This window comes from Psammomys obesus, unplaced genomic scaffold, assembly GCF_907164565.1.
Source record: "Psammomys obesus unplaced genomic scaffold, mPsaObe1.curated_primary_1811, whole genome shotgun sequence".
NCBI classification, from domain to species: Eukaryota; Metazoa; Chordata; class Mammalia; order Rodentia; family Muridae; genus Psammomys; species Psammomys obesus.
Window position 1 is genome coordinate 1,551,655 of NW_026596079.1, and position 16,316 is coordinate 1,567,970.

The 16,316-nt window shown below is 50.7% G+C and overlaps 1 protein-coding gene across 2 annotated transcripts in view; it reads right to left on the reverse strand.

Moving 5' to 3' along the window:
- Positions 1-2,497, reverse strand: part of Rhpn1 (rhophilin Rho GTPase binding protein 1) — a 10,436-nt gene extending 7,939 nt beyond the window's left edge. The window contains exon 1 of one of the 2 annotated variants that reach the window (XM_055626426.1): positions 2,326-2,497. In XM_055626426.1, coding sequence (XP_055482401.1) covers positions 2,326-2,406 — 81 coding nt within the window. In that variant the 5' untranslated portion in view covers positions 2,407-2,497. The remainder of the gene's footprint in view (positions 1-2,325) is intronic. The other variant, XM_055626425.1, reaches the window with a different exon arrangement.
- Positions 2,498-16,316: the final 13,819 nt, after the last annotated feature.

Sequence of the window (16,316 nt, forward strand, 5' to 3'; positions counted from 1 at the left end):
TGTGTGTGTGTGTGTGTGTGTGTGTGTGTGTGTGTGTGTGTGTGTGTAAATCCTGGCAGTGCCAATACTGGCCATGCATTCAAAGCATGGCTTACAGTCATGCAAAGAAGAGTATCATCAGCCCACAACACCGGCACCTTGCACAGGTTTAAGCAAGGCTTACACCTTACACTTTGGATGGAGCTCCTGGAGGCAGTCCCTTCTACTGTAGCTCCGGCCCCTCACCCCAGAGCCAGTTTTCTAAGAAAGGATCCTGTCACTGAAGAGCGCCCACAGGAGTGGCCCCCGGGGTCACTCTGAAAGAAGGAGGCCATTACGTCATCCTTGGGTGACCACAGACAGGTGGCTCACTCTCTGGATGGCTGGCACAAGATAGCATAGGGGCAGGGCAGGGGAAAGCGCTGGACCCACGCTGTACTGCCTTCTTCTGGGGCCCATCCCTTCTTGTGCAGGAGGGAAACCGAGGTCCCGGTAATCTCCTCTCTTCAAAACTACTAAGAAAACTACAAACACCTGCTTCCCAAGATCCTACTACAAGGCTCTAGTTGCCTAGGTTCCGGTGAGCAGCTAAGACTAGACATGAGCTGGGCTGTAGGCCTCAGCTCAGTGATGGCCTATGGCCCCTGCCCCTCCCCCACCCACTGGGGAGCTGCAGCAGCCAGGCACTCTGGGCTTTCTAGGCACAGCAGCCAGTCACTCTGGGCTTGTCCAGCCCCAGGCTCTGGGCCTGTCCTTCCCCTTCTTAACCTTGGTTCACCGAAGGAGGCCAAGCCAGGCTCCTAACCTGTGTTGGCAGAAAGGCAAGATAAGCAAGCCAGAGACAGATCTGTAGGGCTGGATGGGTTCTGGCAGCTGACGGTCCACACCCAGTTTTCCACACGGGGCTGAGGGAAGTGTCCAGCAGGGAGGCCACAGATGCTGAGTAACCAGCTCTCTCCCGGTGCAATCTCTCCACCCTTTGGAAACAAAGGCCACCTAACTGTGGATGACCTCCATTCATGCCAAACTCTGGGAGAGCTTGCCACCTTTGACACCCCAATAGCAGTGACCCAGGACAGGGCCTGACTGTGTTCAGAGAGGACAGGGATGGGGTCAGAGAAACAAACCTTCCCACCCAAAGTCCCACCCAAAGTGGCCTGAACTGGGCTGTCCCCCAGGATTAGCAAAAGGGAGGGGTCAGTTATCCCCACAAAGGCCTAGGAACAGAAAGCAGGAACAGGATAACCCTAAGCCTCCTCAGGCTCCCTCTACTGAGTTCGCTCTTTGAGGGGAGTCCCACACTCATGACAGGAAGGCTGCCCAACGCAACATGCACAGCCTCCAAAGGGCACCTGCAAAGCACAGCCGCCAGTGAGGAAGAGTTCACGGAGTCCATGTTGCAAGCTCTGTCTCCCTCCCTCCTTCCTTTCCTCTCTCTTCCCCATCACCCACTCTCTCTAGTGCCAGCTAGTCACTGTGGCATTAGGCATGCCCAAGTAGGAGAGAGCCCTTGAGAGATCTGTCCAAGTCCCGTTGCCTCCTCCCTCTCCTGCTCCCCTCGGAGACCTGAGCCACACACACACAAAAGCTGGATAGACTCAGCCAGCAACACTGTGTAGTCTGACACCAGGGAGGAAGGAGGGCAGGGTGCCATGGCAGACACCTGGGAGTAGTGACAGGAGCCTCTGCTTAGCAGCCTCCCAGGAGTGGGCAGGAGTACCCCAGGGCCTGAACAAACCCTGAGAAACTAAACTGCTCACTGACCCCTAGGAAATACCCAGACTGGGGCAGCAGAGTGAGTTCAACATAACACCCCATTAAGCAAAGAACTTACAAGTCTCCATTCTACCCCTATTTAACCCCGTGTTCCTGGCAGACCAGGCACACTCATCCCCAGAATAAGGGACTTTGAAAGGGGTCTATGTTTGGGAAAGTGGCAAGAAGACAGGCTGCCCTGTGAAATCCGCAAGGTTTCTGCTGTCTGTTGCTACAATCTAACACCTAATGGACTACGGCAGCTATGCACTCAGAGGGCAATGTTGGGAAAGGAGGCTTTCCGGGTGTCAGAAAAAAAATCACCTGCTTGGGATGGTGGTGGTGAGGGAGTAGGGGCTATCACCCATCAGAACCAACTTCTTGGATCCCTAACTTCAGAGAAACCATCCAGACCTTGGCTGCGCCACTGGAATTCCCACAGAGCTTGAAACACCTCCGGCCTCTCCTCCGGGCCTCAGTTTCCCCAGCTGGCTTGCAGGGGAGCAGGTCCCAGGAAGGAAAGGCCGCGAAGGCCGCGCTGCACAGCACGGGGCAAGAGGCTGGAGACCTACACCCCTCCTCAGCCCCCACCTTGCGGATGCTGCCTTCGTCCTTCTGCCGGGCCCTGTCCTCGCCAGCGCCTTGGTCATCTGGCCTCTCCTTGAGGATCATCGCCGCCCGCCTGGACGCTGACCCCGAGAGGCCGCGAGCAGCAGGTCTCTCGTGCTCCAGGGAGGACCAGCCGCGCTGCCCGGACTGTCCCCTCCTGGAGAGTCCAACTGACCGGCGCTGCAGGGCGCGGGCCCCGCCTACAAAACTTGGTGCTGTCCAATTAGAGGTGACAACTGCTCCGACAGATGGCAACTACTACCAACCAGAGAGAGACATAGGCGGGCTCCTGGCAAGGGATCCGGTAACCCCTAGCAACCAGGGCCGCTCGCGGAGCAGGGTACGCATGCGCCACGCTAGCTGCTGTGGGTGCGGGAAAGTTACTAGAGCCAAGCAGAGCTAGGGGCGGCGACGGGGCGCGGCCGCGGTCCCTGCAGGAACTTCAGGGCTTTATCTCGTCACCCCGGCAACGAGACCCTCCAGGACTGCTCCAAAAAATGTTTACAATGGGGTTTTTAAACGGTTTGTTAGGGACAAGTGTTTGTGCTGATTCTTGAACAATGCCTGCTTTCTCCCCTGCGCTGTGGAGCAGAGCGCTACTGCGGTCCCCTTGCTTCCAGAACCGCCCCCAGAACCCTCGCCTCCGGGACCTGGCTATGCATTTGTTTCCAGAGCCTGCATCCTCGCTGACCTGCTTGCACCTCCAGAGCCAGCTTGCCTCCCGGACCTCCCGTTTTTAGAATCGGACTTTTCCCAGAACCCGAGCTTCTTACGGGGAGCGCTTCTCGGACTCCACGTAGGCCGGGTTCACACTGGATGAGCTGAGAACACATCCCAGGAGTGAGTAGCCAGCCCTTTCTCAAGTAGCTCCAAAGGTCAACCTCCTCCCCGCTGCCCTCCACCCCGTCACTGCTTGGCCCTACTGCGTCAGCGGCTCAAGTCTCCGTGCCCCACCCGCTCACACACACCTGGCTCTGTCGTCCCCAGGTCTAAATCCTCTCAGCTAAGCTCTGGGACGTTCCTGGACACCTACAGCGGACACTCCCAGAAATACATCTCTCGTCGGCCCCACCAGGCACTCCAAACTTCCTGGCTTTTCCGAGGCCAGGGCATTCTTTCCCCCTGCACCTTCCTGGTGAGCTCCACCTGTCTTCACTTCACCCTCCACTGACATGCTCCATCCCCCCAGCACATCTGCCACCCTCCTGTATAGGCAGCCAGGAAATCAGACCTCTTCCTGTCTTCAGAGTCCTGTGTGCATAGACCTGCTGCACTCACTCAGCGAAGAATGTGCTCCTGAAGTACTGTCTGGTTTTTAAAAAAATATGTTTATTTCATTTTAATGTGTATGTGTGTGTGTGTGTTTGTGCATATGAGTAAGTACAGTGCCTTCAGAGTCCAGAAGAGCATACCAGGTCCCCTGTAACAAGAGAGCTGGGCACAGTGGCACACACCTGTAATCCCAGCACTCGGGGAGGCTGAGGCAGGCGGATCTCTGTGAGTTCGAGGCCAGCCTGGTCTACAAAGCAGGCCCCACTCTCAGTGGTCCTGCAGGACGTCTTAGCCCCGCAGGTAAGGCTGTTAAGAGATGAGGGTGGTGCTCAGCTGTTGAGGGGCCTGAGAACTCCAGGGGTTTTCAAGTGAAAATCCTAGACTCAGCCAAAAATCAGGTCGGAGGAGGCGGGGAAATACAGTTTGGTTGGTAGAATACTCGCCTAGCAGGCATGAAGGAAGCCCTGGATTCAATCCCCAACACTGCATAAAACATCATTAATCCAAGTATAAACAATCTAGAAGCAGGAGGACCAGACATTCAAAACCATCCTTCAGTTAGTAAGTCTGAGGCTAGCCTGGAAAGTACAAGTCTGAAAACAAGCCAAACCAACTAACTAAACAAACAAACAAACAAACATCCAGGTTGAAGGATAGAATAAAGCCATTTTCGGATGGATATGTAGCCTCAACATTTCCCACTACACCTTTTTTTTTTTTTTTTTTTTTTTTTAAAGTTTTTCAAGACAGGGTTTCTCTGTGTAGCCTTGACTGTCCTGGAACTTGATCTGTAGACCAGGCTGAACTTGAACTCACAAAGATATGCCTGCCTCTGTCTCCTGAGTGCTGGGATTAAAGGCCTGTGACATAGCCACCCGGCTCCACTCCCCCATTTCTTAGGAAGGCAACAGAAGACGAAGGTCAACTTCTGAGGTATCAACCCAATAAAGTTGCTGAGGCATTTGACAGCTGGTCCTCAGTGGGGACATTCTGTTCTCAGCGTTTTCTGTTTGCCTCCAGTGGTTACTCCCACTCTGGGAAGAGATGGTTCCGAGGGCCATGTCAACACTCAGCCAGATGAAAGCTGAGGCAGAGAAGACCCTGAACAGGCACCCTACCCAGGAGAGTTCTTCAGCGAGGGGGCAACCAGGCCTGTGGACTACAAAGCAGAATGACATGGTTCAGGAAGTTGAAATTGGCAGAATACTTGGTGTGTCTCAGTTGACAGGGGAGCTTGGAGTGAACTCATGAAAAGTATATGAAAGGTGGTTGTGAATTCCAGGGAAAATTAAAAAGCTAGGAGGAAGCAGTGGCACATGCCTGAAATCCCAGCACTCAGGGAGGCAGAGAAAGTCGGATCTCTGTGAGTTTGAGGCCAGCCTGGTCCACAAAGGGAGTAAGCGAGTTCAGGACAGAAAAACCTTGTCTTGAAAAACCAAAAAAAAAAAAAAAAAAAAAAAAAAAAAAAGCAAGCTAGGAGAAGAGGAGAGAGCTCTGCCAGGGTGTCTGAGGCCAGAGGGGAGTTCTATATCCTGCCTCATTCTAAACTTCTTCATAGCCGGGAGTAAAGAATCCTTCAATTTCCATTTCTTTTTCAAGGAGTGAGTCTATGCAGCCTGCCATACGAAGTAATCAGTAACCGGCAGCTTATGCAACAGAAACCCATGTCCTAGCAGGCTCTCAGGCTCCTGAGAAAGGTCTCTCTGGCCTGGAGAATCCGACAGAGGATGCCCATGTTTTTTACCCTGGACGGTACGATGGTCAGGCCCACCCCAAGAGCTGTGCAGTTTCCTGGGGCATCCTGAGAGTGACAGGGAGGAAGGGCCTCCAGGAAGTCCATGCAGGACCTGCTCCTCCTCCATTCTGATAGGGCAGGAAAGTTTCCCCCAAGTCACCTTGAATGAGATAAGTCAGCTAAACTTGATCAAGATCATATGGAACACAGGCGACTGCACACGAGAATCTTCACAGTGGGGTTCTAGGAAACCAGGTGGGGATGGGATCCCAAGCACCTTGTAGCTTCTAGTCATGGTAGCAAGGAAACAAATTATATTTATTATCAAGTCACTGGACTCTTTAATCTGAAAACCCCAAGAAGTTCAACCACAAAACAATTATAACTAATCGGACAGTTGAGTAGGGCAGCCAGTTTTAAGCCGGATCATGGACTTGAGTATCTGTGTCCAGCCCAGAGGAGGTGAAGCCTATCTCCTCTCCCCTATGGGATGCCAAGAAGAAGGGGCCTTCTGGGTCAATGAGGGCTGGAGGAATTGCAGCTGGGCCAGTGCCTCCTAAGAGAACTGACAGCTCTCTATACCCTCGGGGGAGGCCGCACCCCAAAGGTTGAAGCTGCAAATGGGAAGGGTCCCTCCCCAGGAGCTGAATCTGCCGGTACTTTCCAAGAGCTGTGGGGAAGGAGGTTCCTGTTGTTTAAGCCTCCCCATTACCACCACTTGTTACTGCAGACTGACCAGACTGATATGACACAGTACAATTGCTTTAAGAGAGAAAGGAAGAAAGAAAGAAGGAAAAAAGAAAGAAAGAAAGAAAGAAAGAAAGAAAGAAAGAAAGAAAGAAAAAGAAAGAAAAAAGGAAGAAAGAAAGGAAGGAAGAAAGAAGACATGGACATATTTTGCAGAGTATTTGATCCCATTGTGAACCCCAAAATTGTGAACTGTAAAACACTGCTTCTTGCTTGGTGTGGTTGAGCCCTATCACATTCCTTTTATCCAATAACTTTCTGTTTAATGTAAACACCCAGCCCTAACAAACACCTTTAATCCAAGAGCTTTCTGTACACAGGATTTAATAAAGTTAACCCTAGGTCAAGAGGCTGAGGAAGAAACCAGCTGACAGGGATTAAAGAGTAGGAGGGACTTTGAGTTGAGGGGTATTTAAGAAATCGTGAAGAAAAAATTGAGCTTTTTGGGCTTTTAGCTCTATAGCTTAGGCTTTAGCTCTCTGACTTTTTGGGCCTTGAGCTAGCATGCTTGTGGCCCTGGTTTTTTGTTTTGTTTTGTTTTGCCTTTTCCTCCTGGCCTGTCAGCTGAGCTAGTGGGCTTTTTGGGGTTTTTCCATCAGGACTTTAGCTGAGAAGGACGGTCACCTGGGTGTTTTCTCTGCCTCTCTGAGCTAGCAGGTTTTCACCACAACATCGGGCTCTTAAGTCTTTATTGGTAAAATAGAATGGCTGGGATTTTCATTTTTAAAAAACAGCAGAAATAGGATATTCATTCACAAATGTGAAATAACTATAGCTGTCTACGGTATTTCTGTATAAGAAATACATTCATAGCTGGGTGTGATGGCACACACCTTTAATCCCAGCATTGGGGAAGCAGAGGCAGGTGGATCTTTGAGTTCGAGTACAGCCTGGTCTATAGAGCTGATTTCCAGGACAGGGCTACACAGAGAAACCCTGTCTTGAAACAAAACAAAACAAAAAACTCAAACAACAAAACCCAAAACAACAACAAAACCACCTTTGAAGTAGACATATGGAGTTAAGAGTAGTCACAGTGGCCCCTAAAACCACACAAATGTGGACGCAATGGCAGTGTTCTGAACACAGCTCAATAAACACACCAGCAGAGGCTTCTAAGACAGTACCTCACGATACAGCCCTGGCCGGCCTGGAACTCTCTCTGTCAGAACAGAGATCCACCTGCCTCTGCCTCCAGAATGCTGGGATTAAAGGTGTGTATCAACCATGCTGCGATTTATCTCTTCATAACTATCAGAATAATTTGCTAGCCAGGCCGTGTTTTGGGGTTCAACATACAACACAGTCACAACAATAAGCTGGGTTTTGGCAGGGAGACCTGTGTTTGGCCTCCAGAACTTCTCTATGTAAAGGTAGGAAGGGAGAACAGACTGCTGGGGGTTATTCTTTGACCTCTACACTCGGGGGTTGGGGAGCCGCACACAAAGTTAGCTGCAGTTAGTGAGCTAGGAGGAAGTACGGGCCATATATCCAAGCGAATAAAATAAACTTAGAGCAGCTGTGGGGAGAGGGAGAGGCCTGTGCTGACATTTATAGCAGGGAGAATCGAGGAAACGTCACCACTCTGATGGCGAGGTGATTCCTGTCACCTCGTGGTCCTCAGGGCAGGCAGAAGGGCACTGACTTTAAGAACTCACCGTCAGCAAGGATGGGCTTGCTTTTTAGGGAAAACTGAGAGGAGGAAGAAAAGTGAGTGGGCAGAAGAGTTCAACTGTGAAAGGCAGAGTGTAGAGCGGTAGCTGGAAAAGGTTATGTGCAGGAGCTTTTTGCAGTCAGGAGGTAGAAAGTGGGCTGCTCTCTCACTCTCCCTGTATGTGTGCGTGTGTTGCTGGGGATGGAAGCCATGGCCGTATTCCTGCCAGGCAAACACCTACTATTCAGCCGCGTTCCCAGTCCTTGGTAGGCTTTGATGTCATTGGTCACTTTGGGTTTTTTGAATTGGGCAGACAGTGGCTCTTTTCTGAGCTACCACGTGAGGACCTGGAGGTCTAGAAAACAGCACTCACTGGCCCTGAGTCGTGTCTGGCTGCTCCCACAAATGACAGCCTATCCCCTAGGATGGGTCAGCCTTGGGGGGGCCACCACAGACCCAGATTTACAACCCGAAGGAGAGGGGCTAGAGAGAGCAATTCGAAGAAAGCCACTGATTCTGAAATTTCATCGTTTGGCCTGGATTCGGCCGCTTGGTGATTGCACCTTCCTCAGTGGGTATTGAGGGGTTTGGTTCTGGGGACCCTCAGATCAGTCCCGCTTAGTTTGGATATGCAGTTTGCCGAGGCCCATGACTGGAAGACTTGGGGGAAAGTGGAAACTTTCAAGGCGGGGCCTAGTGGAGGGAGGCCCCTGGGAGTGCACCCTCAGAATGAGACCCTGTCCCACTTTGCTTCCCAGTGAGGTGAGTAGTTTCATGCTCTCACCATGATGCCCTTCTCCTCCCCCCACCCCTCCCCACAGTTCCCCAAAGCAACAAGCTAGCTGAGTGAAACCTCTTGAATCATGTGCCAAAATCAACCTTTGTTCCTTCCAATCATTCCAGGTCACAGGAATGGAAGGCCCAAACAGACACGGAATGCCTGGCGACTTTTTTTTCAGTGGTAACAGTTACGTCAAGATCCCTGGGCTCAGCTGCTTGTCTTGCTGACACGCTGTTTACACTTGCATTTTTCCAGAAATGAGGAGCAGAGGAGGTAGTCTTTGAGGGGGCCAAGACTGGATGAAGCCAGAGGATTTAATTAGTGGTTTGTTTGTCCGCTCACTGCTTGTGGACATCAAGATGTCAGAGCTGGGGTTATGCATCTCATTCAGGGGTCACAGAACCACACAGCTGAAGTACAGGGACAGCAAGTCTCGGGGACAGGGGGCGCCCACCATGCCCTGCCTGTGTGAGCGCCTGTCTGTGATGAATGGAGGGACAGGTACTGCAGGAGGACAGGAAGCCTTAATCAATGTGGGTAATAGCCACCCATGCATCATGTGGAGGGGTCCCAAGCGTGAGGGGCAGGACCGGCAGCGTGTGAAAAATGAACTGTTTGTAAATACAATCAACAGTTCCGTTTTTTTGTGAGGAGGCCATTTGTCATTCGGAAGCTACCTTTAGTAAAAGATGTACCTCGCTTCCAGGTGAGACGGGCCATCAATCATTGTCACATCACAGGCACTGTCAGAAGCCCTGGGAAACACATGAGTGTTCATTCCTACCTGGAGGCAAGTTCAGTCGCTTTAGAGAGCAAAATGGCGCCCCCCCCCCCCCCCCAGAGCACAAGCTTGCATCAGGCACCACAGTGAGCCCTCCCCTCCCAAAGCCTCTCCCTAGAGGCTCTGCAGGGGAGCCTCAGAAAGGGCCTGCCCAGCTCACAGCCTCGCCCAAGGGTTTGCATGCTTTCAGAAGGGAAAAAGAAACGGAGGGAGAAGTTCTGTTCAGAGCAAGAAGGTGGTTTGCTTGAGGTCTTCTGGGGATGGAACAGGAAAAGGATCATGGAGCAGAGTGACACACAAATGGTTGTCCTTCCACATTGAACAGAGGGACTTGCATGGGTACTTTCACCTTGAGGACTGTGCCTTGCTAAGGCCTCTGGTATTGTGTTGGGCATTGGCATTTGCTGGACACCGGGCATAGCGGTTGGCCTGAGGCGCACTTAACAAGCTGAAGCTGCCCACAGTCTTCTGCCCACCAGAGAGCACACTGAGACCACGTGAGTGAGCCCATGTAGCCAAGCTGGAACCGCGTAGAGGCTTGCTGACAACTTGACTTGGGTGCAGGAAAGGGGTGTGAAGGCTGAGCCATGAATTTAATGGTGAACAGTTTAGAGTGCTTACTTCTTAGTGGATGGCTCCAGGAATATGTCCAAGAACTGTTGAGCCTGGAGCTCATGGGCCAGCTGGAGGCAAAGGTCCATATTTGCTTGTTTTTTTGTTCTGTGGTGCCAGGAACAGAGTGCATGGCAGTTCTCGGCAGTGCTCAGAAAAGGAGGCACTACCTGGAGCAGTAGCAGGAGGAAGCAGCAAAAGCTACAGGCTAGGGAAGGGGGTGCCTCAAGCGGAGGTCATGGCTAGGGTGCTGTCCAGTACTGTCTAAGGTTGTGCAGAGGAGAGCTACTAGCTGTAGTCAGTGGAGTATGAGAACCAGGCTGCTTTGGCTGGGGTTACATGAGCCAGAACTGGACACATCGAACTCAAAGAGTTGGTACAGTTCCAGGCTACGAGGCTGGTAAAGGCTAAGGGCGTGGTGATGTGCAGGAGGAGATGGAGAATTAGGGCATGGGCAGGGTGCTTCTGGTGTTGGGTGGGTCTGGATACTCCTGTCTGTCCTTTCTGAGAGTGGCCGGCTAAGGGGTGTAAGAGGTCACAGAGGGGCCGGAACAATGGCTCAGTAGGTAAGCGTACATATTGCTCTTCAGAGGACTGAGTTTGGCTCCCAGCACCCACACTGGCAGTTGACAACAGCCTGTAACTCTAGTTCCAAGGGCCTCCAATGCTCTCTTCTGGAATCTGTGTGAACCTGTACTCATGCAGGCACAGGAGAACTGCATGTGTGCCTACACACACACACACACACAAAACAAAACAAAACAAAAAACTGAAACAAAACCTTTTTTAAAAATGAAGAGGAGGAAAAACAGCAATGTAGGTTGGGCTCAGTCAAACTGCTCAGAGGCAGCGGGAAGGTAAGCCAGGGCCAGCCATCTACCTTGACAGACACACATGCACACACCCACCTTCCGTCTCCATATACCCCACACACGTGTTCACACTTCCTTTCACATGCGTACACATACCATGTACACACACATACACAGAAAGAGAGAGCTGTGCTTTCAGAGTCAGTGACACCTTGGCAGGAACATTGCTGGCACTGAGGATGGAGAGCATTTGTCTCCTGGAGCTGAGGCCCCAGATCTAGTCCCCCCCAAAGCTCTAATTCCAAGGGCACTTACTCTTTTGTGGCCTAATCTGGATTCCACCTGGACAGAGGTGACTCTGATGTCATTACCCTGTATTGTCAGATTTTTTTTTTTTGGGGGGGGGGGGACACAATTTGTAATATATTTTTGATACTTGTTTTAAACACTCAACTGACAATGAGACCACCTAGAAGATATTTGTCAGCAGGAAATACATATCATTTATTTACTACGCAAAAGAGGGCGCATTATTCAGTGCAACCATCCCTCCTCCTCATGAAGCCCTGTTTCTATTTTCCACGTCTGACTAATTTTTAATCTTGGTGACTGAGTGGTGATTCTGTTGTCACTCGCTGGCGATGGTGTTTAAGAGGTGTGTGATAGATGCTGCCGTCACAGGATCCTTTTCGGTGATCCGTTCCCATGGCATTGTGAATAAAATGAGTTCAGCCTCCATGTGGTTTCAGCGAACCCGGGCACGAATGCATATTAGATGCTATCTTTATGCAAAGGCTCCGCAGACCATGGCAGCAAGCCATCTCCGTGGTGACGTCGGGCCCTCATCACTCACCAGCACAGGAAAACAGCCATTTGCCTAACACCTATTTGTAAAGAAGACAGGAAGATAGCATCGTTAATAACCCTGAACACGGGCTACGATTTATAAAGCGGCCATATGTAGAGGCGGGGAGCATTTGGCACTAGCCACTTTTCCTCGGTGTCCATTTTTCCTAAAGCCATGTAAACTGGAGCCCAAACGCTGTCCTCAGTTCCTCCCAAGACCAATGTTTTTTTTTTTTTTTTGTGTGTGTGTGTATGTTTTTATTTTATTTTATTTTATTAATTTAATTTTATTTTTTCTTATCAGTTACATTTTATTAACTCTGTATCCCAGCCATGTCCCGATCCCTCATTCCCTCCCAGTCCCTCCCTCCCTCATCTCCACCGTGCCCCTTGCCAGGGGGAACCTCCTCCCCATTCATCCGATCCTGTTTTATCAGGTATCATCAGGACTGGCTGCAAAGCTCTCCTCTTTGGCCTAACAGGACTTCTCCTCCCTTGGGGGGTGGGGAGGCCAAAGAGCCAGTCATTGAGTTCCTGTTAGAAATAGTCCTTGTTCCCCTCACTATGGGAAACCAATTGGTTACTGAGTTACCACAGGCTACATCTGAGCAGAGGTTCTAGGTTACATTCATACATGGTCCTTGGTTGCATGTCAGTCTCAGAAAAGACCCTGTGCCCAGATATGTTTGGCCAAGACCAATGTTTAACCCACTCCGCCCTCCTGCCAGGCCTGTATTCCGACCCCTTTGTGCCTGAGACCCAGCAGTGGAAGGACACCTGCCTAAAGGCCCTAGCTGATGCCAGCCCTCCCCCCACCCTGCCAGGCATGCCAGGAGTGGGTCCTGTGCTCCCCAGCCCCAGGATATGCACAGTGTGGCTGATGCTCTCAGGACCTTGCCAGCCCATCCATCCTGAAGGCCTCTAGGGCTCCTTTCAAGGCCTAAAGATGCTTAGAGCCCATAGCCTGCCAGAATTGCCAAGGCTGATACATCATAAACTGCTCCATCCATTTGTGGATGGAGACCAGAGGGTATCACCACAGGGACTACAAGAGTTTTCAAGTCACAGGAAGTGATCCTGAGCATGTTCTTGGGTCTGACAGGTCATCTTCATATCTTCATGGTAATCAAGTATTTAGAAGGCAAACATAAAGTCTCCTGAAAATGTCCAGCTGACCAAGCTTGTCTGAGTTCTAAGGCTCTCAGACCAAAGGGAGGAGGAAACTATAACTAGGGGGGATACAGGGTAATAGAAGAGGAGTGGTCAGGTCTGAGAGTAGAGAAATGAAAAGGGAATGGGAAAGACCGGCACAAAGACCACAAAGAGAGAGTGCGGGAGCCTCGGTCCCTAAGGTGAGTGGCAGGGGCTGTGGGGTCCAGGCAGGAGAGCCCTTCAGCCCAGGAGGAAGAGCCAAGGGACAAGCTCATCCAAAGAGCTTCCTAGGTTGGGACCAAGTCAGATTCCCACATGTCTTGAGTCCAGGTCTTGTTTGATAGGGGCAGCCACAGCAGGCCAGTCAGTCAGGGGCTGGGCCTGAGTTCCCTTCTGAAAAACAGAAAGTTTTTCAGAAGGCCAGTACACCAAAAGAAGAGGACCCTGGAGGACACCAAGGAAAGAGGACACAGAGGAACAGGGGGCACCAAGGAGAAGGTCATCACCCAGGGTAGACTGGTCCCAGCAAAAGAGTTATCACCGAGGAAGGTCAATAACCCTCCTGCTCTCTGTGCCTTGCTCCAGCACGCTGGCTAGGTCCATCTCCTCTACTTAAATCCCAGAACTTTTGTGGGAAGGCACTCAGCAAAACCCTACTGTGCACACACGAATACACACACACACACACACACACACACACACACACACACACACACACACCATATTTATTCAGGGGCCTACTACTATAGTTCCTACTAGAGTTCCAGGAGTGCTGCATACATGCATGAAGCATTCATGACACAAGAGAGAGTCTAGGGGTTGTGAACGAGATGCTTGCTGCCTGTTCTGGTGGGCAGACCTACAAGGAATCACAGATGAAGTCTGGGGCATTCACAGCAAGCAAACCAGATACCAGCTGCTGTTCCATCACACTGACCGGAAGAACACATCAGGGAGAGATCCCAAGTGAGGGAGCACACGGGCTAGGGTAAGTCCTGAGCAGAGAGCTGCCAGCTCAGAAGCAGGAACTTGCGCACACATATATCATTTCAGAGGGGGGTCCAGGAACCATGGGGTTAGGAGCTAGAAATATAACTCCTGAGAGACCAGATATATTGAAATGGGATCAACAGGAAATAATAACTAATGGACAGTCAGAGTCAAATGACTTCGCTGTTCTCTGGGTGGAGGGTTGATGGGAGAAAGCCATTCCACGTGGGTGCTCCACGTGGACCCAGCTACTTGGAACATCAGCCACAGGAAAGGCAGGCCATGGGGCTGTCCTTGCTGTGGGATCCAGGCTCTGATCCTTCAGAACTCTCCTGTGGCTGAGGGCCCCTTCAGCACCTCCTTAGCCTACCTACTTTCTCAGCTAGGGAGATGGGTAATGGGGAACAGCCAGGACCTAGTGTGAAGGAGCTCTCAGTGAAGGACGAGGCTGCTCCTGCCAGGGACTGCTCTTTGACTTTTGCTGGCCTGTGAGCTGTGAATTTCGATCATTCGGCTTCTGTGCTTGCTGACTCATGTTTTGAACCGCCGTGTTGTGCCTTGATCTCACCCCTAAATAGTGGAGACAGCTAAGAGAGGGAGAGGTATGGGGCAGGCAGTCCGGGGGCCTGGGCTGGAAGTTGAGGAGAGCTGAGGAGGAAGGAGATGGCAGGACCGCTGCCTGGATGGCTTGTGTCTCTTCCCATTGGAGGCATCATGGAGACACCAGCTTTGTGAGTTTCCCTTCTGGAGTCACATTGTTTGTTTCAGGAAGAAAGAGAATCGTGAGCAGATGAAACCGGAAACCATAAAGAAACCAAAAAGGCAGGAGGAGCCGAACCAGGAACACTAAAGGATAACCTGGAACTCGGGTCCTCTCAGAGCTGAGAAACATCACCATTGAGTTACATTTCCAGCCCTGGGTTTGAATCTTTTATTTACTTTCAGTGTCCTAATCCAAACTCACAAGATTCAGTATGTTCATAACTTTTATTCACAAGCTTTAAAATCTGTATTTGGAATGTGAAAAGCATTTTTTTTTTAAATCTTTTTATTTCAGCTATCTGTTGAAAAAAATTTTTTTTAAAGATTTATTTATTTATGTATTTAATGTATGCATGCCAGAAGAGGGCATCAGATCCCATTTTAGATGACTGTGAGCCACCTTGTGGTTGCTGGGAATGGAACTCAGGACCCTCTGGAAGAGCAGCCAGAGCTCCTAACTACTAACCCATCTCTCCAGCCCATGAAAACCAAAACTCTTTTTGGTTACATGTTGGTGCACTGGAAAAGTGCAGGTGGCCAATAAGATGGTTCAATGGATAAAGACACTGGAGTAAGCTGAATCTTACAAATTGTTCTCAGATCTCCACACATGTGCTGTAGCCTGTTTGTGAGAGTGTGTGAGCATAGTAAATAAACGTAATTTTACAAACACATGCATTGTGTTTAGGCAAAGTGCATTTATTTCACAGTTCTGGAGGACTGCCCCTGCCTGCAGCTTGCTGCTTTCATAACTCCTATGCACAGGAGCTGGTACTAGACCCTAGGTGGGCAGCCTGTCCTGTTCATGGGGGGCTTTGGCATGATTCTCACCGTGGTGGCCACTTTGGCCTCCGTGGACACACTGTGATGGCCTTTCTTGTGTTGTCAAGGACATCCCCACTTTGAGTCATGACATATAAATGCTCTTGGTGTGAATCCTATGTTTGTGACGTGTAGTTATGACCCAAAGAAGAGAAACCCCCGGCCAGGGTGATCCTGTCACTAAGTGAGGTTTGTCTTCTTGCCCCTTTCCTGTGTGGATAGTAAGGATGCCAGGGCAGGGTGGGTAGGAGAGACCCCACTTTTGTTCTGAGAGCCTGGCCATGCTGTAGAATTCAGGCCGGCAGCCTTTGTTTTGGTCGCCTAGGAATCCAGAGATAGTGGAACAGGTGGGTAATGTGAGCTGTGTCCAGACACGTGAGGAAACCCAGTCCCTGAAGATTCGTGTGATAGTCCTCAGGGGACTGTCCTCTCTCTCACATGCTGTGGGCCCTTTGTGCGTGTTTGGTTTTGTTTTACGTAGATGATCCTGTTGGGAAAACTTGTACGCTTGGTGACGGTGCCTGTAACCAGAGGCTCCTCTGAGAGTGTCAGCAGTTGGGAAAGTGAGGCAGGCATGCCATGAGTTTCTTCATCTCCTAGCTGTTTTGCTATTTTTTCAGCTGCTTTCTTGTGACCGGAGGAGAGCAGTACAGGCGCAGGCCTGAAAGGGGAAAGCCCATGGTTTTGTTTTTGAACAGCTGGACACCATAGTGGAACTCATGGTCTGCTGGCCGCACTGACATCTCAGCTCATAGAGGACGGAGTATGATTTAAACAGTTCAAGAATTGGCATCTTCAGATTCCCACCTGAGAGCTGTGCACCTGGCCTTGGGACTCAGAAGCAGTTGAATTCGATGTCTGATCTGCAACAGTCAAATTGGAGCTAATTTCCTGCTGAGGGCATGGGCCATCTCGTTTACATCAGCCATAGCTGCAGTCCTAGTGTGAGCAGAAGGCTCCCATCTCAGGATTCCTACCAGTCCATGTGCCCAGCCATTGCTCCATGG